The sequence below is a fragment of the Pithys albifrons genome, chromosome 8 (genome assembly GCF_047495875.1).
Source record: "Pithys albifrons albifrons isolate INPA30051 chromosome 8, PitAlb_v1, whole genome shotgun sequence".
NCBI classification, from domain to species: domain Eukaryota; kingdom Metazoa; phylum Chordata; class Aves; order Passeriformes; family Thamnophilidae; genus Pithys; species Pithys albifrons.
In genome coordinates this window covers 15,501,500-15,528,940 of record NC_092465.1, presented here as the reverse complement: position 1 = coordinate 15,528,940, position 27,441 = coordinate 15,501,500, and the positions used below count along the sequence as shown (strand labels likewise).

Sequence of the window (27,441 nt, the reverse complement as noted above, 5' to 3'; positions counted from 1 at the left end):
TCAGGCCCTGCTAACTCAATTCCCCACTTCCTCCGCAAACTAAGAGCCCTGACCTCTCCCATCCAGACTCCCTGCAGCCCAGGCTGCCCTGCAACCCAATGGCAACCACTTTGCTGCTTTTTTCTTTAACCCGTGAAGGTCTGAACTTTTCCCCCCATCCCGATCCTCGGCTTCCACTTCCCCCTCCTCCTCCCCTTGTCTCTCCTCATATTATCCTTGATCAGTGCCCGGGGTTTGAAGCCCAGAAGTCAGGAGCTGCGCACCCCACCCCCACGGCCCGAGCGCGCACTGATAGGGCCCTCGCTGCTGGCACCTAGTCAAGCTGAGGTGTCACTGGGATCTCAAATTGCAGCGAGGGGCTGGCAGGCAGCCAGAGGCAGTCTATTTAAAAGACAGCCTGTTCTGCAGTATTCAGTCTCTTTAGAAACTTCTGCAGGGGAAAAGTGTTGGGAGATCTACAAAGTGGATTTTTTTCCTTTTTTTTTCTTTCCCCCTGATTTTTCACTGCTCCTCTGCAGACTTTGCAACAAAACACTCCAACTTTGCAGAAAACTTTTTTTTTTTACTCCTTTGGTCTTTTTTTTTCCTTTCTTTTCCCTTTGCAAATCTTGGAAGAGGAAAGTGGGAGAGTTGAACAGAGCCGATCAAAACACAACTTTGCTTCATACCAAGCTTCTCAAGCAGCTCGCTGCGCCGGGAGAGACTTTTTCTCCTCCGGCAGAAGAAGAGAGAGGGAAGGGGAGCTTTGCATCCCCTCTTCCTTCTACTGCGTTTTAATTTTTCCCTCCTGACTGCTTTGATGCATTAATAGCAGGATACTGGTTTTCAAGGAACTTTGCTCTCTTCTCAACCTGCCTCCTCCCAGCCTTCGGGAAGAGTGTGTTTGTGTGTGTGTGCGCGTGTGTGAAATCGCCGTCCCACCTCCCCAAACCACCCTGCTCCCCCCACTCCTCCCCCTGCAACCTGTAGGCTGTGCAACCCCTGCAGGCTTCGCTCCCTTTCCCCCCCTCCTTCCCTCCCCCTCTCTTTTTGCGCTCCCGCGGATCGCGGTGCGAATTCCCCCTTTCGAGGCGAGAAAAAGCTGAAAAAAGGAAAAAAAAATAGACAAAGCAGCAAACCTAGACGCCCCCCCCCGGCTTCCAAGAAAAGCGGGAGGGTCTCGCACCCCGAGAATAAACCCCAGAGTGGGGCGTCTGCAAGCAGGGGCTGAGCTTTCCTTTTTTAATTTTATTTTTTAATTTTTCTCTTTTTTTCCTTTTTTTTTTTTGTTGCCCCCGAAGGGGCAAGCGGAAAGCCAGCGCCGCCCGACCCCGGCAGCTCCCCGCGCCCCGTCCCGCAGCATCCCCGCCGCGATGCTGCTGCGGCTCCTGGTGCTGCTGGGCGCCTGCCCGGGGCTGTCGCGGTGCCTGGGCTCCTTCGTGCAGTGCGAGCCCTGCGATGCTAAGGCGCTGTCGCTGTGCCCGCCGCCGCCGCTGGGCTGCGAGCTGGTGAAGGAGCCGGGCTGCGGCTGCTGCCTCACCTGCGCCCTGCCCGCCGGGCAGCCCTGCGGCGTCTACACCGAGCGCTGCGCCCGCGGGCTGCGCTGCCTCCCGCGCCAGGGCGAAGAGAAGCCTCTGCACGCCCTGCTCCACGGCACCGCCGTCTGCCTCAGCGAGAAGAGCTACCGCGAGCAAGCCAAGGCCGGTGAGTGATCCCGCTCCTCCATCCGTAGCTTTCCCGAATGTTTTTCCGCCTTGCCGGCTCCTTTTCCATCTTTCCGCCGGCTTTTTCCACCCGACTGCCAGCTCCCGTCTGCATTTTCCCTCGTTCCGGGTGCTCTTCCATGACCCTCCGCTTGCTTTTCCGTCTTTCCGGCTCCCTTCCCATCTTTCCGCTTGCTTTTCTACTCCCTCCCACTGGCTGCTTTTTTCCTGCCCCCGCGGCTGCTTTCCCATCCCGCCGGCTGCTTTTCCATCTTCCCAGGTGTTCTTCCATGCCCCTACTTGCTTTTTCGCCTTCCCGGTTACTTTTTCATCTTTCCCCCAGCTTTTCCATCCACACCCTCCCCCCGTGCGCTTCCAGCCCCCTCCCCCGCCGCGTGCTTTTCTGCCTTCCCGGCTCCTCCATTCCCCTCCACCACCACCAGCTGCTTTTCCATCTTTCTGGCTACTTCTCCGTCTTTCTGGCTGTTTTTTCTCTCACACACACACATTTACACATCCTGGCTGCTGTTCCATCTTTTTAGTTATTTCCCCATTCCTTCCCCTGCCTACCAGGCCCCCAGTTGCTTTTCCCTTTTCTGTCTGCTTCTCCACCACCACTTCCCCTGGTTACTCTACCACTCCTCCCAGCCCCCCACCCTCCTCCATTGCTTTTCCACGTTTTCAGCTACTTTTACATCTTTCTAGCTGTTCTTCCACACATACCTGCACTTGTTTTTCCATCTTTGTGGGTACTCTTCCATCTCCAAAACTGTTCTTCCATGCCCCCTGCAACTTTTCTCATCCTTTCCATCCATGCTCTGGTCAAACCTTTTGTTGCACCATCTCACGCCTCCGCCACCCTGCCTTGTATCATCACCTGTGGGCTGTTCCATCGCCATTGGAAAGCTTTGCTTCCCCCACTTTGCAGATGCACCCTCTTAGTCACAGCTGCATCCCAGCCCTTCCCCAGTTACATCCTTTACATCTTTCCCGCACCCGTCTTCACCCTCTTCCTGACCTCTTTCTCTCATCATACCCTCCACCTTGCACTAGAGTCCGAGCTGACCTCTACAACTTGAAGTAGAGGAGAGGGCAGGGCACCTCTTTGCAACCAACAGCCTCATCCCCAAAGTCCTGAGCCACCTTGGGTTTGTTGCTCAGCCTCACACTTTCTTCTTGGCATCATTGCAGCCTGCTCTTCCTGGCTGCCTGCTGCTGGATGTGTTTGTTGGGCAGTAGGTTTTAGCCCAGGGAGGTGAAAAGCGCAGGTGCACTAGGGGCAGGATATGTGATTGCAAAAAATATGGTGTGGCTAGTAACCAGAAAGAACAGGTTAAAAGCAAGCAAAATGCAGACACGGCAGCACAAATGCAAGGCCAAGCTTCTGAAGTGTTTGCCTCTTGCACGTGACAAAGGCATGAAAGAAAGCACTCTTTCACTTTGGCACTCATTTCACTCCCATTTCTGGATCCTGTAACTCATGTGAGGACACATTCCCTGTATTCCTCCAGATACATCTGTATTTGCCACAGTGTAAAAGGGAGGCAGAGAGGGTATCTGTATGTCCAGGGGACCACTTGGCAAAAAAAAAAACATAAAAAAACCTCCCCACATTTTTTGGAGCACGAAAAAGTAATTTCTACTTGTTAGCAAGCTTCTGCTTATACCCACGCAATGGGAATTCGTTTCTCCTTTCTAGTACCTAATAAATCTTGATGCTTTTATTATTTTTCCCCTTTGCTGCTTGCAGGCAGTGGTTGGGTTGCTACGCTTGATCCTTCAGAGCAAACCAAATACTGTGTGTATAACTTCCCCCCTCCTTCAAAATGACATCAGATGTCCAAACTCCCTTAAATCAGCCAGAAACAGCAAAGCTGAGCTTGGTTTTTTGAAAGGAAACTGGAAAGGATGGAGGCTGGGAGCAGACCTGCACAGGGAGCAGAGGGTGAAGCCAGGAGCCACATTCCTGCCGTGGAGCCCAGGAAGCTGGGCAATAACCGCTGGCAGCAGAGATATGTGAAGTATCCCAGAGCGAGTCATCCCAGTGTTTATTTACTCTGTGTGTGCCTGCGGCCAGGGGCAGGCAGTGTGGTGGGGAAGGCAAAACCGTGCCACTGAAACCCAGCAGTGGCTGTGAGAGCAGGGCCCATCCTTGCACCTGTGACAAGGGTGTCCCGTAGGGACCAAAGGCACCTGAGAAAACTTTGGCACTTGGCTCCCACAGTGAATCTCCTTTCATTCCACCTGCCTCTCACTTGCAAAGGTGCTTTGTGTGAAAACTTCAGCCAGCTCCCTTGTAATACTGCTGCTTTTGATTTTCTTGGGATGGGGAGCACCCGTTGAGTGAACGAGGAGAGGGATAGGAAAGTGGTTGCAGGTTTGTTTTGCAAAACCAACCCCGTGGCACTACCTGCACTTCCAGTTTGGACTCCCCAAGCGCTGCAGGGGCCTCTTTTTCAACAGGTTTTCTTTGCAGCTGGGAGATGAGCCTGGATTGGAAAGGCTGCTGCAGAAAGCCACAGGAGACCAGCAGGCTCCTCTTGAGATTTGTGCAATTGCAAAAAAGAAATAAAAAATAAATCAAGAATTCCTGAGGATGGGAGAGGGGAAAAAAGTCACTTGGCATTTGACTGGTAGTGTGTGAGAACAAAGTATATTTTCATAGGCATGTTTCTAAGCAATGGAGCAAGAAAAGAAATGAAGTTTGACCTGAACTTTCTGGCCTCTGCCAGTTTGGCCAGCAGTACAGGGACCATGAACTGGGAAAGCTGGCCTGGCCTTCCCATCTATCGATGACCAAAATTGGCCCTGAGCTGTGACCTGCTGAGAAAGAATCAGCACTCTGCAAAATAAACTATGTGACAGTCGTGAGGACTAGATCAAACTGCATTTCTATCTATTTCTGCCCTCACACTAGCCAAGTTTAAAACTGCAGATGCTTTCCTCCTTACAGAGTTGGAGATGCTTCAAGTGGTACTGCAAGAGCCTGAGTCTGGGAGGCTGGGCTTGGCTCTCCTCTAGAGCAGATGTCTTGCCTGGGGACAAGATACTCACGGATACCATGCCTCAGTTTCCTCATAGGTATGCTGGGCACAGTGGTACTGAGGAATGCTGGAGGTGCTGGGCAGAAAGTGCTACTGGTTTCTTGAGGTCTGAAATGAAAGCAAGTGTGGGATTAAAGGGCCTTGGTAAGGTTAATTTTAAATGGATGGATATGTAGGTGGTAACAGGATGATCCCTGTAGTCCTTCCTGCCACAACAGTCAGACACTGTCCTTTACTGAAAGCAAAACATCACGGCTGTAATTGACTGTTCCTGGTAAAAAAAAAACATGAATGAGCTTCATTTATGGCACAGGCTGCAGGATTCTGGGTTTTCTCTGTTTTGTTTAGGTTTCTTTTGAAATATACCACATCTTTCCATTTTTCTCCCCTGTGCTCCTGCCAGACTTCCTCCTGCTGAAACAGCAAGGTCAGGCCAAGCATCCAGGAGTGGAGGGCACAGATTGGAGCCTGCTGCCCTAAAAAGGCTTGTGGAAAAACAAAGGTCGTCAAATATTTCCTTCTCCTCTCTCATTCCTGCTCTCTTTCTAGAAACTGAGCAAGACTTGGCAAGTTTCCTCATGAAACCATGAGCCAACGATAACCAGGAGGGGAAAGGGGTGGTGTTGCAGAATTAGCCCTAAGAAAATCATCTTTGCTGCGTCAGCTGGAAGTAGGCGGAGGAGGAGTGCTGCCGAGCCCAAATTTCCTGCAGCTTGTGTTTGGTGCAGTCCTTCGTTGCTCCCCAACATATTCCCCCCCACCCCATTCCTCCTTTCCATGCCCTTCTGCTCTGCATTTGGGGATGTGGGACTTCAGGGGCGAGCGATGGGAATGTGGTAAGGCAGATGGGCAGCTCCACACTGAAGTCTGGGGTGAGAGTGAGGGTTAGGGCAGGCATCACAGCAGCAGGGTGCTTGGGACGTGCTTGCTTGTGCACATGTGTCACTAGGGGAGGGATCCGTTGGTGTGAGTGACAGGTCCTTTGTGCGAAGCAGCTCCTGAGCTGTCAAGGTGAAAGCTAGTATCAACAGGCCTGCAAAACCTCAGATATGAAACAGGAAAATCTCCATTTTTCTTTTGATCCGTAGTTCCAACAACAATAACAATATATTTTTATAAAAAGGTAAAATCCATCAGGTGCCAGCAAGTGAGTCGGGTTTCTGCGGTGTGTGTGTATGGGGGAGGAAGGGATAGGGTGGTTCAAACAGGAAAGGAGGGGCCTTTGCTGGAAGGATTTTTCAGCAGCCTGGTTTCTAAGGAAGGAGGGAGAATATTAAGTAGTTGATCCAAATGAAATTCCTGCCGAGTGCCAGCAGAGTTCACCAGAGAAAAGACGTGGCTCTGTGCTTCCATGCGTGCGTGCGTGCGTGCGTGCATGAGTGATAGAGCTGGCCCTGAGCTTCCACACAGCCCTGGACCCGCTCCAGGTGAATGAAGGGAGCCCCTACAGAGCTTGCACCACCACAGCAGAGAACAGGGACTGGTCTCAAACAGGAACCTCTGCAAACTTGAGGGATGCTGAAGGAAGACATTGTGCCTCCTTGTGTCGATATTTAAGCACCAGCATCCTGTGCCCATTTGACCGTTGCGGCTTTGGCACGTCAGTGGCTTGAGCAGAGTCATGTGCGACTGGAAGTGTTTGCTTTGTTGTGGGGCAAGGTTTCCCCTCAGCCTTGACAGAAGGGGGTAGGAGAGCCTGGATACCTTCTGTGCCAGCTTCAAGACATCCCTCCGTGGTTTTTGTCACTTAGTTTGGCGCATGTAATCAGGGCAGACGGGGAGGAAGAAGTGCAGGAGAAGTAGCACACGGGCGCTGCCTCACAAGGAGCATGGTGCTCTGCTTCCTCCTAACGTCCACTGGAAGTTCTACTCGCTCCTAGTGGAAAGACATCGCAGATGTAGGTGCAGCTGCGGGAACTGTTACAGCAGTAGCCTTTCCCAGAACTTTCATGCAAACTGAAAAGACAGGGAGCAGCCTGGGAAGGGGGACGGGAACCTCAGCCCCTTTGAGCCTTGTCCTCCTCTGCTCTGGAGGGTGAGCTGCTGAGAACAGTTCCAGCTCATTTGCCCTGTGTGAAGACACAGAGCAGATAAAAGGGTCCATGGCACAGCAAATCTTACAGTTTTCGTTTGTCTGTTTTTTACCAAGCACTTTGTGCAAATTCAAGGCCAGGCATAAGTGAGGAATTTGGCTGGAACACACCTGCCCTCAATGTGGGCTACAGAGCAGCAGGATTAATATGCAAAGGAAAGATATGCGTGTGAGCATATGCACACATGTACCCGTGTTCACACGCCCACATGTGCCTGCATAAACATTTAATGTGTGCAAGCACACACACAGCGCATTTTTGTCTCTGGAGGCAGAGTGGTTTCCAGGTAGCACACAAACCTCTCTTAGTTGCAGTGGTTCTGATTATGACTGGGACATCGGTATTTTGCCATCAAGATCAGATATTGGCATACAGATCAGCCTACCCTATCCTCCCACTGAGGGCTGAGAAATGAGATGCAGCAGGTGAGCATATCAAACAATAGGAGGTGAGGAAGGAGATAGATTAGCCAGCTGTGTGGATCCAGACTCACCCCCTGTGTTTGGAGGTGGGTTGTGTTTTCTGGCTAGACTAAGGTAATACACTGAGAGATATCCCAGTGAAGGGGTGGAGAAACTGTGACGTGCAGAGAGCAGCCTATCCACCTCCTGCCCCATGCCTGGGCTGGGGGAAATGGGGGGGGCAGTGGTGCCTGGTAGCATCAGTGGAGGAGGTGGTGTCAGGTGCACTGAGGTCACTGGGATCTTGCAAACTTCTCTATACCCAGGAAGCAACAACAGGCATTTGAGGTGTGGAAGAAGAACTGAATTGGGAAAAGATGAAAAATTTGCTGAGATCTGGCAAGCTGAGGGCAGGAGAAGCAAACTTCAACATTGAGAGGAAGAAGCAACAGGACCCAAAGACATAAGTGCATTCAGAGGTCAGAGATGATCCAAAGATCATCTCCGGTCTGTGTGGACTCAATGGCAGCCAGCCTGACAACTACTTTGTCATTTATAAGGAGATTTTTTACAGGTGAAAATTAGATATTACCTGTTTATCCTCAGGACATGTTTAACCAAAAGTATGAGGAGGCTCTTCTGGAGAGAAGGAGAAGAATACCTGAGCCCCCATGCTGGAGTTCCCCTAAGACATGGACTCACTGCATCCATTTAGCATGAGCATCCACACAGGGTCTCCCCAGGGCAATATGCAGGGCCGTCTGTGGGTCACAGAGTGGTGTGGCAGTTGTGCCAGTGCTCCCGTGTCCTGGGGCTGCCTGTCTAAGATCACTGGACGTGGATCATGGTTCATGCCTTGGCTCATCCTGGAAGGGTCCCATCACATCTGGTGAACAAGTGACATCCCCCATCCCCTCACCACTCAACCCCCACAAGACACTCTCCTTCAGCTGTGTATCCAAGGCAGTTCTCAGCAAGATACTGTTTTTGAGGTGTCTCTGATTCTGGTGATCTGAGGGGATCCCTTAGTGTTTATGTCAATCCACTGTTTGAAGTTGATACCAGCAGAAGCCAGCTGTTTTCAAGGAATTTGGGACTCAGTGATTTGACATGGGCAAATTTGCTCTTAAGGAATCAATTTCTCAGCATATTCCAGTAAGTCTTCTATCTGTTTATATGATAACTGTGAGAGAGAGACTCTGGTCAACAGGTTAAACTTTGTGGAGGAATGTTAAGTTTTTGCCTGTGAAGTCAGTGGGTATTTCTTGTGTGTTGCATGCACAGATCCCTGCTCTCACTGTGGCCCTCATTCTCCGACCCCTCTGAAGTTCCCATCATTTTTCATCCTAACTCCCCTGCAGTGGTACTTTTTCATGCAGAATGTGGGAATAGGGCGTCAAAATCCCCCACAGCAAACTGGCATATTGTTCCTTATTAGCCCAGAAGGGCTTGATCCTGCAAGATACTGAGCATCTTTCCTCCAGGCCCAGGGAATCATAGGCTTTTGGGCATCTATCCCCTCTGTGGGAACCAGCCACCTCAGTCCACCAAGGACTGTGGGGCCAAAGCCGAAGTGTGCTGTTGGATTTGGTAGGGCTGGAAAGCTCTTACCAGCTTCGAGCCTCCAGGGCTGTTGTTGCAGTCTGGTTTGTTTGCTTGTTGGATGGACAGAGCTGGCTGGGGCGGGGGGGGGGGGGGGGGGGGGGGGGGGGGGGGGGGGGAGGTGATTGTTATGTTGATGGCGATAACTTGTCTGGTTGCTATTTAAGGGCAGGAAGGTAATCCTGACAGATACTTAAGGAAATGATCCCCTAGCTAAATGGGAAAAGGAGTGTTTCTTAAAGGGAACTTCGGGGCAAAGCTGGCCAATATTCATAATTCTTTTTTTGTAGAAAAACCGTAGAAATATTTTATTTTTCCAAATACAGATGGAAATCATCCTCAGACAATTAGATCAACAGAGCCATTTATTATTTATGCTTAAGAAGTCAGATGTTATGTGTTAGACTAATGATGAAAATCTAGTAATTAAATAAGCCAGTGAAAACTTTGGAACCTGGCTTTCGCTTTTTAATTTAAAAGAGATTCTGGAAAAGAAGAAGAGTTTTTTTAGGGAGGAACTTCATATCTTATACCTGTCCAGCAGTCACAGCTACATGCATGTCTTAATATATTTTAACAACATTTAAATACAAAGTGACATACAGTCACATTGCTTTCACTTGTGACTCCTGCTTTCCTGAAGAAATAGCACATATGGGTGAAATTTTAGTGCATCATTTCATAACCATTTCAGTGTTCAGTTATTTGACTTTGTAATAGCAGAGGCAGCTTGAGATTGCAGGAGAAACAAAGTGCAACAAGGATTTTATCATTCCAGAGAGGTTCCAGACCTGTAGCAAGGGCTGATCCGTTGTCTTTCTTGGAGTTTCAAACCTGATAAAAGAGGTGTGTACCCTTTTCTCCATCAAGAGACCCATGACATTTTCTTAATGTTGAAAAGCATCTTTGCATCTTGTTGGAACAAAGGGAATTGGTGAGTGTTTGCAGTAGTACAGCTCAGGGAGGAAAATGGCTAGGAGAGGCAAGAGTCATGCAGTAGGATCAAGCTTGGGTGAGTTTCTGCATTTCAATACTGTCCGAGTATACGCATCAAACTTCTGGCACCTTTTTGTGTTCTACTGAAGTGGACTGAGAGATTAAATAACAGCAAGACCTACCCCAGGCAAAGGCTTGCAGAGAGAAGGAGCCATTAAGAAGGAAAGGAGTCCAGGGCAGAGGTTGGAACCTTGGGAGCTTGTAATGGACAGTACATGTGGTGATGTGTCATCTGGTGCTACTGACACAGAGATGAGCAATGGATGATCTCACACAACTTTTCCATCTGGTTTAAGGCAAAACTGTGAAAGTCAGGCTGACAGCCTACAAATTAATCCAGGCTAGGCTGGAGTTTGCAGTCACAGCTGCATACTTGAAATATTTTTGGCGTTGGACCACTTCTGGTCTAGCACCTGACACAGGTGCATCTTCATACTCCACCTGACGTACCTTTACCTCTCTTCAGGACGAGCAAAGGCTTTCTTGGCTCTGCCACTTCCTGACTGCTGTTGGGTCTAACAGAGACCCTCAATAACCATCTGTGAAAACAGATCTTTTGATGGAGACTACCAGCCTGTAGTGGAAGCAGCATCTACGAGATTCAGTTCAATAGGAAATTTGTTAAAAACTTCTGCTCAGTATGAAACTAAATCACATTCAAAACCCTGTCCAAAATGGAAAAGGTACCTTCATCTGTAAGCAGGCCAGAGAGCTTAGTGTAACCTGTGGTGACTACATCTGTGGTAGGACATCCTCTTCCCAGGATCATCAACTTTAATACAGGATTTTCCTCTTAATTTCATACTGTTCTTAGGGTAAAATGCTACAATATCCCCACTGACTTCCCAGGTTTTGATAGCCACCAGCAGCACTCCTTTGGTTATGACTCAGCTTCTAAGGCCTTCTTAGCACCTGACTCTACTATGACGTAATATTTGGGTTTCAGAGATCAAAACAGCATCCTGGCAGCACCTGCTTTCAAGTCCAGGTTTCTTGATGTCTCATATATATTGACACCAATGTTCATCTGAATTTTAGAGACAGGCCCCACATAGTCCTAGAGGGGAAAGCTACCTACTCCTTCTCCCTAGTTATGCTTCCTCCATCGCAGATGTTGAGCTACCTAGATCGAGAAATGTCCCCCTGCCCATTTCTTTCTCATACAATAATGATAGTTGTTGGACACTATAAGGGTTCTCTTCGAACTCATCACACTTTGTTCATTTCTAAGGACACAGTGAGGTTTTTTCCAAGTCATCTCTGATGGCCAGATTATGAAAACAAACACTCTTTTGTTTTCATTCAGAAAATCTTAAATTGTGTGTTTTCATCTTTTTTTCACAGATAAGCCCCATGGAGAAACTGCTGGTAAACAATTCAGCAATGCTTGTCAGGAGCTAATCCAGATTTTCCTCACCTTTATTGTTAGTTAAACAGAGACTGTCATGCAGTATTCTCTCAATTTTCCTTCTTTGCTCTTTTCTGCTCTTTTCTGCTCTTAGTTCCTTGGCAGCTTGATAGGGATTTTGCCTTCTTTATTACAACCAATGAAATCCACCACTAGGGTGGATTTATTGGAAAAGATGCAAGACTAAGAAAGGCTGAATTATTTCATCCTTTCCAGGAAGGAAGAATATGTCTTGGGCACTATGATATTGAAAGATGATTTATTTAGATTTCTCTAGGTCATAATTCAGCTTTCAGCTTCTTCTACAGTTCCAGCATATGGAATGAAGAACATCTGCAGTCTCCAGATGATGTGAAGGAAATACATTTTATCTTCCTATCATCAGTGCATCAGCAACAGGAGCTTCTTGATGTAAATCTAATCCTGCAATACTTCCTTCCCCTCCACTTGCCAGTTCAGTTCCCTGGAAGATAACTTTGTTCAGGAAATGTCAAGCTGATACAAGCAGCTATCTAGCAAGAGTGCCTGCAATTTTGCAAGATGGTGCACATCAGTATCATTTAATTGAAACAAATGGATGTTTGTTCTTCATCTTAGTGGAGGAAGAAACTCTGGAAAGTTTCTCAATTATTTTACTGGTTAGACATTTTAGGTTCTCTCTTGAACAGAAGCCACTGTCACTGGGAACCCAAAGTTCACTGGCTATGCTGCGTGTTTACCCAGGCATTCACCTGGTCTTGGTGTGTCTTGTATATGCATTACAAACTCCCATGCCTGCATGGAGAACTGATTGCAGGCAGATTTGGGAACTCCTTGGAGAGAAACAGACAGACAACACCTCTTGGTGAGCCCCCAGTCCTTGCTTGTATGGTTCAATGCAGCACCAGATCAGCCCCCCAGCTGGTGCCCAAGCTTGGCTCTTCCAGCACAGCATGGATGCTTGGAGGCTGCTGAACTAACAACTAGCAACATGTAGGAAAGGAGTTTACATCATGGAGCTCCCCAGATCTAAACCTGCTTTTCTCCTTGCTCTAGAGAGTTGCTTCCAGGGAGTTTTGTTTTGTGGCTGCAGCAAGAAAGGCAGCTCAGGAAAGTACCATTTGGCACATAGCAACACAGATCTTTATGCATCCAGTTCCCATAGCTGTACCTCTCCCACCTCTGCAGCATTTGTTGGCACTGTGGAGTAATGGTGCTGACCTAGAGATCCATTCCTACAGATAGGCCCTGCTCTTCCAGAACAGACCAAAACATAAGCTGGTTCCCTTGAGAGCTCCTTTCCCACACGCTGAGCTGCATTTCTCCCCCTTCAGCTCTGCATGAGGACACCGAGGTCATCAGGATGATGATCTCCCTTTCCCATGAATCCTATGTGAACCTGGGGGCAGCCCAAGCGCCTGATATTCACGCTCTGCAGGTGAGCCCTGGCTGATACAGCAGAATCTGCATCCACAGGTTTGTGCTGAGGAGACATTAATTGCCTGAGAAAGAGCTGGTCTTCCAGGCTAGTTCAGCAAACCCCAAACAGGAACTGGAAAAAAAAAAAAAGGCCATAGTACAGCATATTCCTCTGCCATCAGTGCCTGCTTTCTAAGGCTATTTAGGTATTCCTATGCTGTTCCTAAGCATCCTTTTGGCTCTTGGCTTAATAAAATGGAGATAAGTCCTAACCTAGAGTTGAGTCCTTCCAACCCTTGGCTGTTGTTCCATCTCTTCTCTGAGTTTGGTCTTACTGATCCATATAATTCTCTTTAAAAGTGTCTCTGTGAATCAAGGGGATGAAATCCCATCAACTTTCACCATGTTGTCACAGGGATATAAGGTACTGGGATCAAAGGCCCTGGAAATCCCAGAGCCTCTCTTCGAAAAGCTTGTGTGACTTTTGAGCCATGCACTGTTCAGACTCTAATACATCTTTGGGAGGTGACTGGGTATGGTGGGGCAGAGTGGGTCTTTCTGTGGGCAATTCACAATGCCTTGAATGCTGAAGACTTCCACATTCTGCAAATTACAAAGGTCATTTGCTGCTTGTGGCAGCTGTTGAGGTGCCTACTTCCCTGGGAAGGATAGGTCTGAGGTTTCTTACTACTTCACCTGTGCCTGCAGAACATCTTGGCAGTGCTGCCCATGAGAACTACATCACAGGTTGCAAGGGGAACAATACTGAAGATGTTGTGTGAGTTAACTTTCTTCACTTCAGACCTTTGGAGGCCTAAGTCTGACCGTTGCTGTCACAGGAAAAGAGGCTGGAATTTCTAGAGATCTGTCATTCCATCCTAAAATCAGCTCCCAAGCCAAATGATGACAATCTGGTCACAATCTGGAGGGTGCAGCATCTCTGCAATTACTTAGACATGGAGTTTAGCCATCCAGAACACCTCTGTTAGCAGATGGGTGTTGCATGACACAGATTTAAGTGTCTGTGGTACATTGCTGAGACTTGTGGGAGGTGGGGGGCCAGTCCCAGCAGGGCTGCTGTTTTTCTGTCCTTGGTGTATGGTGTCTCCTCCCAGTCTCTAATCACCTGCAATCATGACCAGCATGCTCCCTCGACAGTCCCTACCAGAGAGGCTGCACCGGCTTGATGCCAGGTCCCCACCAAAGCACAAAAGTTCGTCGAAAGTCCAAGGCACATCGCAGCTGGCTCTTTGGCAGCCAACGCCCTGGGCCAGCGAAGGGACTGGCTGGAGCCTGCATCCCCTGCCCTGGCTGCTCTTCCCCCAGTGGGTGCCAGATGGCCTCGGGCTGGGTGGCCGCCTGAGATCACTGCCTGACTTCACCAGGGCGGAGGTCTGAAGCAGTGACCCCAGCCCCGGGCACAGTGCCTGAGCCGGCTCTGCTGCCCACCCTGTGGAGTTGTGCACGGGGCTGGAGGCTGTGCCTGTGTTGGGAATATAAACGAGCTGTGCTTCATTAGGCGGGTGAAATTGCCCTTCTGCCTGGGCTGACTCCAGTGGCCTCTGGGGAGTTCAGGAATGCTTTTGCTCAGATGTGCTTTCCAGCTGTGAAAGGGCTCGAGATGAGATGACACTCCTTGCTTTGCATCCCCTCCCTGTGTGCATTATCCCTTTTTTGCCTGCATTTTGAGAATGCAAACACAGTGGTTGTCCTTGTGCGCTGACCAGGAAGAAGGAATTTTTGGTTTCCCCTCATGTCACAGGTGCCTGCCCATTCCAGGAAGTTCTGGTGTAGATGAAGCATGTCCCTTCCTCTGGAGACAAGTGAGGAGGAGAGCTGGGGGAAATAGTCAGTGAGGGTTTTTACCAGCCAGGTACCTGAGCACAGATTTCCTGTATAAGACCCATATGCAATGAGCATCTCTGCATATGGCTGAGTTTGGGGGCAGAGGAAGGACGGGACAACTGCGCGAGATCTCCTCCACTGACATTTGTGTCGTTCCTATGCTAAAGGTTTAACTGAGACACCCATTACATCTTTCTCCAACACCTTCCTGCTTAAGTGCTGTATTACATTAGTGCCTATGCTGTAAATAATAATGATCATGATAATAATCAATAATGTTTAGCAGGGTTGTGCTGTGGTTGTGCATGTCCTTCTTAGGTGGATGTGGCTTTTGTGGTGGGGGGTGTTGAATGGGACATGAAGTCCTCTAGCAGTGCACTGTGGCTGTAATGAACACAGATCATTAGCAGCAGTGGTCAGTAGATCCTTTTCCTACCTTTCTGCCAGAAAGCGATGAAAATGTGTTACAAAAATTCAAGCTTCTCAGCCATTTGGAAAAAAGCTTCCTGCTCCACTCTGTAATGTCAGCAGGCAGGGAGGCGATGTTCCCACACAGTGCACTCCCCCATATGAATGCACCCACCAGCTTATGGGGACTTCACATGGGTCCAAAACATCTGAAGCCCAGAAACACCCAGGCTGGGTTTTGGTCCAAGGGCAGGACGGTATGTAGTCTGCTCTGCGTGGGATCTGGTGGGGACAGCAGGCAGCCAGACAGGAGCAATTTGCAGCTTTGAAGAAACAGTTCCCGATATTTTGCTACTCTGCATCCCTTCTGGAGGACAGGGTGGAGAAATAGCAAATAGCTCCCTTTGGCTAGCCTGGAGTGGGGAGAAAACACTATACCCTCAGCTCAGGGCAGAGGACAGCTGATGCTCTGCTATGGGTATTTTCTGCCTCCCAGAGCTCATAGACTGGGACATCAACAGCACAGTTTTTTTGATCTGACCTGAGTCAAGAGCCTTTTCAGATGCTCACCCCTCTTTCCCTGGGCACAACAGCGTCAGACCAGACGTGAAGCCATGGATTAGCTCTGAGTTGAGTTCAGTCTCCTGCCTTGGCTGTAGGGTCAGCATCCCTTTGAGGTGGCTACAGGCCAGGTATCACCTCCCAAGCTAGCCAGGCATCCTTGGTTTGGCTAGCAATGTAATTCTTCTGTGTGACCTGCAAGCCTGAGACCTCTGCTGAGAGGTGACCTTCTCCCGAGTTGTGGGGAAAAGGGATGGAGATGTGTCCCCACCTCCTGATTCCCACTGTCCTTGGTCTGGGGACACCATGAGTAGAGCCTTCCTCCCTGTGCCTTGTGCCCACAGAGGGTGCACTGTGCTCTGCCTCTGCAGACACACACCTGCCGGAAACTCAGTCTCCAGGCTGGCAAGGCAGTGGGAGGAGGCAGGAAGGGGTTATGCAGCAGGCCAGAACCTGACAGCAAGGGGGGAGGAACTCCAGCCTCCTTCCTGAGTCTGAGAGAGACACAAGTAGGGCTCATTTGGGGAAACTGAGTGTTGCTCCTGCCAGCATCTCCTCAGGCATAGAGGCACAGCAGTGCCAATGCTGCCTGCCGTGAGCCAGCCCAGGGGCAGAGGTCAGTGAATGAGCTGGTGGGTGAGGATGGGCAGGTGGGTGCTCTGGAGATGCTGATATGAGTGTCTGGTCCTGGCTGCAGTGGGCAGCTGCCGGTTGATGTGGGTGGGCCAGCGAGGAAGAGAAGGGAGGGGTTGCATGGGTGCTGCATGCCCTGGCTCTGCCTTTCCCTCTCCTCTTGGCACCATGAAGATCCTTCACCAGCTGCCCAGAGCTTGTCATAGGTTTCTGTGTCAGAGACCTCTGTCCTTCAGTTTGTCAAAATTGTCTTGTTAGTATCAAATTAGGGAACAGACCATCATGTGCATGACAAGGGGCTGTGTCAGCCTTGTTCCTGAAGGAAATCAGGTTATAAAAAACATTAGAGGGTGGGGGAAAGGGATCCCTTCAAGGCATCAATGGGGTTTTCACAGGGATACAAAAATCCAAACTAGATACCACTGCTGAGTGACAGATGGAGGAGTCCCACCACAGCCATCCCTTGTCATATCACTGCATAAGGGGTGCATGGCCATGCCAGGGAGAGTGAAGGAGGTCAGTTCCCATTGCTTTTTCAGTCCTGCAGGAAGCTCTGAACTCAGGTTGGGAGCTGGGCAGGTTTCAGTGTGCCCCCAGTCCCCAACTCCCTTTGCAGAGCATTGGGCTCCTGTGCTCCCACCTCCCTTTGCTGAAAGGGCTCCACATTAGTCCCCAGTTCGTTCTGACTCATTGGCAGCTTGCAGGGAGAGGAGAGAATACGTGTTTGCATCTTTATGTTATTTTGTTTGCTGCTAAAGCTGCTGACCATATGAGCAGGCTGAGCTGCTGCTAACACCCATTGCATAGCGAGTCCTGGGGACTGGACAACTCATACTGTTTTTCTGATTGAATCCTCACTGTGTGGTTCCCTTCATTTGTTATTTATTTGCTAGGATTGCCCAGGGAGCTGTTCCTCATGTACTTGGCATTGCAGAGGTAAGAGCTGTGCCCCTCTTGTGTTACTTCAGGGTTGCCAGCACCAATATGAAACTTCCCCTTATTATCGTAGGGGAGATGCCCTGGCTGTGCCTTCTCTGGCCCTGGCAGTGGGTGCCAGAGGGGTTTCCTGGGATGGAACACTGTGTTTCACTGCTGTGGAAGGGCTTAGTCACTATGGATGTTTCTGATCTTCTTTTGGACCTTGAGTTGCTACAGCATCTTTGAGACAAAGGCTGCACTTCAACTGTACCTTGTACAGTTTCATTTCCTAGGGTGTCATTCCCAACTTACTCAGTCTCTTCCCTATCCCTGATCCCTGTTCATCTTAGGATAAAGGAGTCCTGACCTGTGGGGGCAGGTCAGTCCTGCAACAAGGAATAATACCCAAGCATATCAGCATCATGGGGAAAAATGCAAGATGATCCCATCCTGGGGAGCCATGTGAGTCCCAGGGATGGTGCAGGGGGTCTTTCATGTTGCTGTAGGCAGTTAGGAGGGTGCTGAGTCTCAGATGCTGAGTCACCACTGTTCTTGTGGAAACAGAAAAAAATGAAGGATGCTTTAATAAATAAGTGGCTGTGAAAAACTTTCTGGTTTTTGCTGGGAGAGTGCAAGTTCACCTCAGCAAGGAGGATTAGGAAGCTGGTTATCTGTGGCAGACCCAGCGGCCTCTCACCTCAGTCACCTTCAACCCCCCCAGCTGGGGTGTGTGTGACAGGCTGGTGCTGCCATCTGCCGCTGAGCATCTCATCTGTCCCCCTCACTGGGCATCCCCAGGCATCCCTGGGCAGCCTAACAGGGCAGAAGCATCCTCTTCATCCTTCTCCCCCCTGGGGCTTCATGTGGGCTCAAGGGAGCAGTTGATCTTTAAGGAGATTCCTGTTTGCCTGCTTGCAGCAGGGTCTTTTATTTTAATCCTGAGCCTTTTTCTGTCCTGTAGGAGAGGATTAGCTGGGTTCACTGGCATCGAAGTTGCGGGAGATGCTGTTCAGGCAGGGATTTCAGCTGCTCTGATGATATTCTTTCTGTTGCAGTGAGTTTTCCTTGTGGTCACCTGCTGGTCCCAGACTTGGCATCAGCACCGGACTGCTAGGAACCAGGGGTCAGGAGACTGGGAACCTCAGGAGCTTTAGACTCTATGCAAATTTAGTACAGAAAGAGCCCTTTTTCACTCTAGTGGCTGTACTAAATGTCACAAGTCATCTAAGTTTAGACTGTCACCAGCTTGCTCCTAAATATAAACAACACAGGGCTCCTGACTGCATCCTGCTCACAGAGGTTATGCTGGGGTGATCTGGGGGGTCTACAGGAAGACAACTGCCATGGACAGAACCTAGACTTGTTCCCCCTTTGCTATCGGTACCATCAGTGGCAGCTACAGTCAGGCAGCATGGCTTAACAGCATTACCCTTGGTTTTGCTGTCTGCTTGGTATGGGCCATCAGACGGGTGGGGCTGTGAGCTGAGGACCCTGGAGATCCCAGCACTTGTCAGCTGCATCTTTGGTATCACTACTGAAGTGCCTGCCCAGTTGTGCAGTGGCTTTGCTATGTAATGGACCTTGACTTTGGAGTTGTCTCAGAGTATTTTGCTATTGCATCTGCAAGGCAAAGTGGAGTGTGAATTTGTCACTTAATCCTCTCACCAGGGATAGAGGCTTCTTTGCCTCATTTGTTGTCATCTGTCCCATTCTGGGTGTGGGATGACCCTCACATCCCTCTTTTTCCAGTGACACACACAAATGGCAATGGCCCTTGTGGGTAGAAGCCCATCCTAAACCTCTAACTCCTTCATGCCCTCAGACAACTTCCTGTTCTGAGGTCAGAGGTCACCCAAAAGACTCACCAAGTCCCACACAGTGGGATAAAGCCAGGGCTGTAGGCAGGGAAAGGGATTTCTTTGGATATTTGTTCTCATTCTGCTTGGTGAAAAGATGTCCTCTGGCATTGGGCAGGAGGCTCTCTGTGCAAAAGCAGGCACTAGTTAGCTCATGGAGACCCAACAGTTTGGTACCCCTTCTCTTCCAGAACGAGAGTCCCGAGAGCATGAGGAGCCGACCACATCGGAGATGACAGAGGAGACTTATCCTCCCAAGGCCTACCGACCCAAGCATGGGCGCCTCTCCGAGCTCAAAGCTGAGGCCCTGAAGAAGGACCGCCGGAAGAAGCTGACCCTGGCCAAGTTTGTGGGCATGGCCGAGAACACAGCACACCCACGTGTTGTCATCCCTGAGCTCCGGCAAGAGTTTGAGCTGGTGGGTGCCTTTGCCTTTCCTCCAGGGGGGTGGGTTCCCATGAGCATGTGAGTGCAGGATGGCCTTTACCTCTGGGGAGGAGGTGTCAGTAAGGGGGGGAAAGGAGACCTGGGGGCTTTTACAGCTGGAGGCTTCCTGTGAGTTGCTCCCCTTCTCACACTTCATCTTCTTCCTGCTTGCAGGGCCCCTGCCGCAGGCACATGGAGGCATCCCTGCAGGAGCTAAAGAGCAGCCAACGGATGGTCCCCCGTGCTGTCCACCTCCCCAACTGTGACCGCAAGGGCTTCTACAAGAGGAAGCAGGTAAGAGCCCCATGGAGGGATGCTCCCCACCCAGCAAGGCTTTTCTCTGCCACTGCCCTGGATGGGAAGGATGAAGGTTTTTTGCCTGCTGGGTTGGTGGGGATGTTGCTGTGAGCATCTCCAGGTACAGCTGGCAGTGGGTGGCCTTGCTGGTGGCTCCAAGTGCCATCTGGCCTGATGTACACCTCCTGAAGGTGCTGGTGAGGGTGGAGGAAAAGTCAGAGAATCCTGGGCTGGAGTAGCAGCAGCGATGGTCATGTGTTGAAAGCAGAGAGCAGGAACTAGGTCCTACCCTGGGGATTGCGTCACTGGGGCGAAAGGGGCAAGGCCAGGGTTGATCCTGATCCCCAGTGTGAAGGAGCCACATGGCCTCTGGTGGCCAGCTCCTGATCTCTGCCCTTGGGTGTCTCTCCAGTGCAAGCCCTCCCGAGGCCGGAAGCGTGGATTGTGTTGGTGTGTGGACAAATATGGCATGAAGCTGCCGGGGACTGACTACCTGAGTGGAGACCTGCAGTGCCATGCATTCGACAGCAGCAATGTGGAGTGAAGTTGCATCCCCTTCCTCTGCCCCATCACTACCTACCCAGACTCCTTTCCACCCTCCCCTCTGCACCTCCCCATGCCCCGGGACTCCGATTCCTTTCATCTCATGTAAGAAGAAAAAGGAAAGGAAAAAAGAGAAAGGAAAGAAAATGAAAAAAAGAAAAAGAAAGAAAGAAAGAAAGAAAGAAAGAAAGAAAGAAAGAAAGAAAGAAAGAAAGAAAGAAAGAAAGAAAGAAAGAAAGAAAGAAAGAAAGAAAGAAAGAAAGAAAGAAAGAAAGAAAGAAAGGTAAAGAATGAGAGAAAAGAAAGTTAAAAAAAAGGAGAAAAAAGAAAAGAGAAAAGAAAAGAAAAGAAAAGAAAAAAGAAAAGAAAAGAAAAGAAAAGAAAAGAAAAGAAAAGAAAAGAAAAGAAAAGAAAAGAAAAGAAAAGAAAAAAGAAAAGAAAAGAAAAGAAGAGAAAAATTAACCCTGAAGAAACTGAGGACTCGGAATCTATAGCAGCCTCTTGACAAGGACTCAGCAAGGAAAGGATAGAGCCTGAGACAAACCAGCCACAACCTCTCTGCCATCCCACACCTCTCCCCAGTGCCACCTGAACTTCTCTGCCGTAAGCAGAGGTCATCCTGATGTAGGAAGCTCTCCAAGTTGGTGAATTTCTAGTACGGGTTTTGGGCAGGTTAATTTTTAATTTTTTTTCATATTAGCTAGTTGATCTCTAAAGGGTCTTGAGAGAAAACCATGCAACCAGCAGCATTCCCCTTGCAGTCCTCCGGAGTGTCCTCCCCACATTGCTGGGACTCACTCAAGTTAATTTGATTTCCACCTCAAATGACTGCCCCCAATCCAAGCAGATTTCATCACATCAGGAGGCATGGGATTGCTGACTTCGTGTCTGGAGATGAGCTGGGGAGGGAAACATGGATCCTGCAACAGCACAAATACCCCCAAAAAGTATTTGTGGACTTCAAAAAAAAATCCAAAAAGGAAATATATTCTTCTCTGTCCTGTTCTTCTTGAATGGAAGGTCAGAAATCTTTTTGGACAAGCAGGACTCGACGTTGTCCATCTAGGTGTGGAAGCGTTTGTCACCTGTGTGCATGTGTATGAATGTGTGTGTGCATTGATGTGGGTTTTCCTCTTTGCAAAACTTTACCTTGAAACCTGCAATCTGGAGGTTTCAGTGTAATACGTAATCAGGGGCAGAAGTGTTGCCCTTCCCAAAAACTAATCATAACCTGCTGGACTAAGCACAGGAGCAGAGTTACAGAAGAGCATCAGTGCCTGTGGGATCAGGACCCTATGAACATTAAGGGCTGCACCTGAGCTGATCCTGCTGTTACTCTTACCGCTGTCCAGACTCAAGTACCTGTACATGGTGACAAGGAGATCAGGGCTAAAACTCTTCACCACCCTTTGCTGCCACAAAGACAACCAACTATGGAGACTTTTTTTTTCCACAACCAAAAATGTGGTTTGCTCCAGGGGGAAAAAAACCCCAAACCTCCAGTTTGTTTGATCATGTTTTTTTGTTAAGGGTGGTTTATGGCTTTCCCTGTGGGTAGGAAGACACTAGTCTCCTTCCTTTCACTTTGAGGGTACTGCTCATGTTGCCACGGCTGATTCCTACCACCCTTCAGTAAGATCCTGTGATGGGCCCTTGCCTTTAATCTGGGACCCAGCTCCTTGCTGAGTGACAGCAGCCGCTGCACCACAGAGACCCACTCCCTCAGGCATGCTGGGACAGCACTCACCTGCCTTCCTGACTTGTTTGTTGTTTTTAATTTTTACATTTGATTTTGGGACTGTTGCCTCTTGCTTCTCCATGACAAGGGTCTCCACGATGCTGGTGCTGGGAGGACCTTCTGCAGTGAAGGGAAGGAAGGAAAGGAAAGGGAGCCGTAGGGTCTGTGTGCCGTGGTCCCAGTGGGCAAACACACACCCACCAGGAACTACATCCCACTGCCACAGCTGGAGCTGGCCAAAGGATATAACTGATCTCAGGGGTAAGGTTCCTGCACCTTCAGAGCTTCTTTGAGCTTCCTGGACCCAGGCAGAGAGAAGAGGAGGTCCACAGCACCACTGGGTCCCCACCACTGGGGATGAGACAAGGGGATTCATTGCTAAGGGGTTCTGGTGAAGGCTTCTCACCATCAAAGGTTTGGAGCCCTCACAGCCTCCTATGGCTAAGCATCACTCCCCTAGGCACCCCCCTGGGCCCTCCACCAGGACACTTGTCCCAGTCAAGGGCAGAAATGGACACCTGCAGTTATTTCCCTCCAAGTTACTGCGGGGGTGAGTTTTGCTGATGGACTTCCACAGAGACCCAGTGCAGCATGTTTGGACCTGGGGACAAAGGACGTTCCCTTGCTGAAAAGAACAAAGTGTGTCCCCAAATGCAGATATGCCCCCCAGAAAAGCCTGCTGGAGCCGGGTAACCACCATGTTGCTGGAGGACAGAATGGCGGGTGTTGTGACCAACAGAGGGAGGAACCCCTCCGAGCTCTGCAGGGCTGATGGAGCAAGGTTTATTTAACCAGGGTAGTGGGTTAATGGTAAGGTGAAAGTGGGGTGAAGATAGGAGGAAGAGCTTTTGCTAACCACAAGGGGCCCCTGTACACTTGCTGATCCCTGTGCAAAACCTCCTGACTGTTACAGGCCAGTACCACCTTTCCCAAGACCCACCCTTCCTTCTCTCTTCCTTTTTCTTGCTTTTTTGTTTGTTTTGTTGTTTAATTTCCCGAAACTTGAAAGCCTTTGGCTGCAGAGAAAGGAGACATGCCACCAGGGTGGGTTGGGCAGAGGCAGAGGACAGCAGCTCCCAGTGGACCTTGTCCTTTGGGGAGGATGCTTTTGCAGGGTCTGGGTCAATTCACAGGGCCCATGATGGTGTCATGACAAGGCTACCATGATGAGACTGGGAGGGGGACACAGGATGGTTCCCGACCTCTCCCTACAAAGCAAGTCTACATGGCCCTGGGAGCCCAGAGCACAAAAATCCATTTCACAGAGTCTCCTTCATCCCTGCACATCCCATGCTGGGACAACACTGCCTGTCCTTTCCCCACCAGCCTGGGGGGAGGATGATGGAAATCTGGGCTGCACCACCCCTGCCCCATTAAATCACCTTGGCTCCTGGGATGGGGCACAAAGCGAACCCCCTGGCTGCCCACTCCCTCAAGGATCCCCAGCAGGACGAGGCTGGTTGTAGGCTGCACTGGTATTTAGGACTGGGGTTGGAGCCTGGCTTGGACTGAGGATGACACTGACTGCAGGAGGGGTTGGTCACACCTTGGACATCGCTGTGACAAGGTGCTCCCGTTCTCAGCACCCAGCAGCACCCCTTTTCATTTAGAGTGAGGAAACCAAAAGGGGTAGATTTAGGCACTGGGAAGTTGGGGTGGGGGGTGAGGCACATGGGGAGATGTTGGCAATTCATGCATCGGGGGAGGTGTGAGGCTCAGGGGTCTCTGGCTACAGTATTTGTGCAGACCCCATGCCAGTATTGAGGATGCAAACTGGGAAGGAGAGGACAAGGATGGCACAGGGGTCAGGACAGCCCTTCCACCCCATCTGCCTAGGGAGTGGCACTCAGCAGCTGGGCTACCCCTTGTCTGTACTGCAGTGGACTTTGAAAACCACTAGTACAAGAGCATTTTGCACTATTTCTCTGCTCTCTCCCCTCTTCCCTTTTCCTCCTCCTTCCCCATGAAAACTCTTTTTTGCTGTTGGTTTCGGTTTTTTTAGTTGTTGATTTTTTTCCCCCCAAATGGAGCATTGTGTATTTAACGACCAACAGTTCACCTTGCTTCCAGACCGCTGTCCTGGTCCTGGCTAGGAGCCCTGCCCACTGTGCCCCCCTCCTCAGCCCCACCACCCCCCCTGCCACTGCCACCGGGACAGACATCACCACGCATGTTACCCACCATTGTAACACAGTTGTTAAAACACACCAGATTCCGAGTTTCCTGCCTGGTTTTTATCTTTAAGCAATACTCACTACACATTTTACGGTAGCTTTTTATAGCTTTACATACGTACGGTAGCTCTGTTGTTTCGTTTTGTTTTTGTTGTTTTGGGTTTTTTTCCAGTAAACAAGAAATACTCATAATCTTACTGGTGGGAAAAAAAAAGCAGTTTGTGAAAAACTGACAATGGAAGAAGAGCTTAATGCTCTGTTTAGCATTTTGTACTTAAAATCTCACATTTTATTAAAAAGTGAAGATTGCTGTATACTATTTATTCAACTTATAATTTATGTTACTCTTTGATCTTTGTCTTTTCTCATGACAAAGCATTTATTTAATAAAGTTATGCATTCAGTTAGCTTGTGCCTGACCCTCATGGAGCATCTGTGTGCTGGGGCCTGCCAGTGAGCTGCTCCAGCCCCAAGCATTCCACGGCTGGCTATGTTAGTCCCCTGGGTGGCTCATCCAGCTCCATGGGAGTGCTTGGAGAAGTACGGGGCATGGGGTAAAATGGTGGAAATTGTTTAGGAGAGCTTTTGATACCAGAGCAAGCTGTTAGGTGAGTGGTAAAATTGCAAGTTTGAGTTTAGGGCATCCTGGAAGCAGAGCTTCCCTCTTTTTTTTAGAATTCTCCTGCATGGATGCATGTTTATTCAGCCAGCTTACCAGGGAAGAGTACCTGACAACCAGTGAGGTTAAGCCCCTAAATGCTATCCCAAACTGAGCTCCACAACTTGGGATCAGATACAATGTGTGAGCCTCAGACCTCTCTGGGCCGCTGGAAGTTTTGTCCCATTGTCCCAGTGTGCAGGAGCATCGCTGGGGCAGCCCAGCCCAACCCAGCCAGGCCATGGTCATCAGACACTTTGTGGTAGCCCTTGGTGGCCCTTCCGACTGTCTTGTGCCCTCTGAAGTGTCAGATCTGACTCTCCCTCACGGCCCGTGCAGCCATCATCCTTCATTCTCCCACTTACTTCCTCATCTCCCTCCTCCTGTGCCCCTCTTCCCATCCATTCAACTTCCCAGCATCACCTCTATGTGCCCCATCACATAGATGGTACAAATCTGGCCTGGATGAAACCCCAAAGCCAGGATCCAAGCAATGACAACCATCAAACCCATGCACATACATATGCAGACATTAAGGTCATATCACAACTCTGGGGAAGCCTAACCAGCAGCTTTTTGCTCCTCTTGCCTTACTGCTTTCCCTCTGTCCATTTATGAGGTGCCTGGCCAGTTGTAAGCTCCCTTTGCTGGGTTCCAGGCTCCTGCTTGTTCCCTTCCAGCCCTTGAACTGGAGCGTGGCCCCAGGCACGCCCGGGCTCTGGGCTTGGGCATCTCTCTCACTTTCAGCCCTCTCTGGGCAGAACTTGATTTGGAGCTCCCTTGTGCCCCATGGTGCTACTTGGCAGCCCCACTACCCTCCCAGCATCACCCAAGTCACCTTCAGCTGCCCCCAGAGGCACAAAACAGGATTATGTTAAACATTAATTCTACTCCTTTTACTATCTCACACCCACATCCTGCCTGTTCTCTTGCCCTCCCTTAGAGCCTGCTGTCCCCAGCCATTTTCCTGGTGTTCCCCACCACTGCCAAGCCTCTTGGCATGCGTCAGTCCCACTCAGCCTCCTGACAGGAGGTAGAAAAAAAACAGCTGGAGAAGGAGCCCAGTGGTTTTGCCTCCACTGGGCGATGCCAAAGGGAAACCACAGCCACCTGGATGCTGGGGCCACATGGGGCCTCCCCTTCAATGCTGCAATTTTAACTGAACATAGTGTAGAACTTTATTATGATGTTCTTTGCCTCCCTGTGGTGCCCCAAGCTGTGCTGTCACACTCCCTTTGGCAGCACTTCTCACTCTGGGAGGAAGTGCAGGACCTTCAAAGGACCTGTCTCCACAGCCACATGAGTGAAGCAGCTCAGCCAAACTCTGGTCCTACACACAGCTCAAATCTCCCTGCACCTTCCCAGCAGCCTGTTCGGGGAAAAGGCTTCACATGGAAACACTATAGCTGGTTTTTTGGCCATCTCAGATTTTGCTCTCCTTTGTGCTGGCAAAGGGGAGAGTCCCTGGGGAGTGTCTTCCATAGAAACCATGCAGGGTTTCTCCCTGAATCATCCTGCTCAGCTGAGGAACTCTGCATGGGGTGTAGTGGGAGACCAAAACCGTAGCTTTGCTGGATCATTCATGGAGAACAGGTCTGCCAGCTCCTAAACAGCATGAGTGGATGCAACCATCAGCTCAAGAAGCCTCTGAAATACCAAGGCTGAGAAGCTGGAAAGAGCAGAGCAACAACAAGGGAGTTGTTCTTAGAGCCTTTGCCCAAGCATCTGCCAAGGTCCCTGCACTGGCTAGGAGGAAAGGAGCAAGAAGTCACCAGTCACATAGCCTCTCAGCAGCTCAGGAAGCTCCATCAACGTCACGTTGAAAAGGACATTCACAGTGCCATCCTCTCTACCCAGTAAAGCAGGACACAACCACCTTTTCCCACCAAATCTAGCTCCTGTCAGGTAGGGAGACAGTCTCCTGACAAATACTGGCCAGATGCTGACTCAAGAGGACTCAAGGGCCTGGCTGCATTTTGCAGATTCACAAGATCCCATGTGTGTAGCAGGAATACAGTTAGTCCAAAGGATGAGTGACACCAGCTTCTCCCTGCTCATACAACTGGGGCCAGTAATGATGAAAAGCTTGATTCCCATTGTTGCCTGTTGGGCCTGGTGTTTGCAACACCACCTGGACAAAGGATGAAGAGGGCCAAATTTGCATGTGATGCATCAGGCAAGGAAATGTCCTGTGAAGAGTGGGGAGGGGGCAGATGTCAGTTTTCTGGCATCCCATTTAATTTATTCCAACTTCATGCATCTCAGCTTTTCCAAGAGAAAAGGACAAACATGTAAGAAAACTTCCCTATTCCTAAACAAAAACAGAAAGTACAAACTGTAGATGAGAGCCAGCATGTGCAAGGTTTATATGAAAAAGGAGAACACCCTCAGATGTTAACAGAAAATAGGTAGTATTTTTGCAGTTACTTGGTTTCTCATGGAGGTGTGTTTTCTTGTGCTCTCATGTGCTCCCATTCACGCATATCCACATATGCCCACCCCTGACCTTCCAAACAGGGTCCTTCCAAACTCCTTCACTGTCATGTCCAAACCTCTGCAAAATCACAAGGTCTTTAAGTTACAGAGCCCACCTGTGCCCTTCACACTTTGGGATTTGAAATGTGGGTCCAAGAAGAGGGGCAAAAAGCAACAACCATTTAAAGAAAGCCCAAAACTTTTAAGGAGAGAGTTGTTGCAATTGCTCTACAAAGGGTATGCATATTAAAAATAGGAAAAAAAAAAGAAAAGGAAGAAAATAAC

The 27,441-nt window shown here is 49.6% G+C and overlaps 1 protein-coding gene across 1 annotated transcript; it reads left to right on the top strand.

The window, feature by feature from the left end:
- Positions 1-428: 428 nt before the first annotated feature.
- Positions 429-27,439, top strand: IGFBP5 (insulin like growth factor binding protein 5). The gene is made up of 4 exons (XM_071562652.1): positions 429-1,683; positions 19,037-19,263; positions 19,446-19,565; positions 19,981-27,439. The coding sequence occupies exons 1-4, from the start codon at positions 1,353-1,355 to the stop codon at positions 20,110-20,112; spliced, it is 810 nt and encodes a 269-aa protein (XP_071418753.1). The 5' UTR covers positions 429-1,352; the 3' UTR covers positions 20,113-27,439.
- The last annotated feature ends 2 nt before the right edge of the window (positions 27,440-27,441 follow it).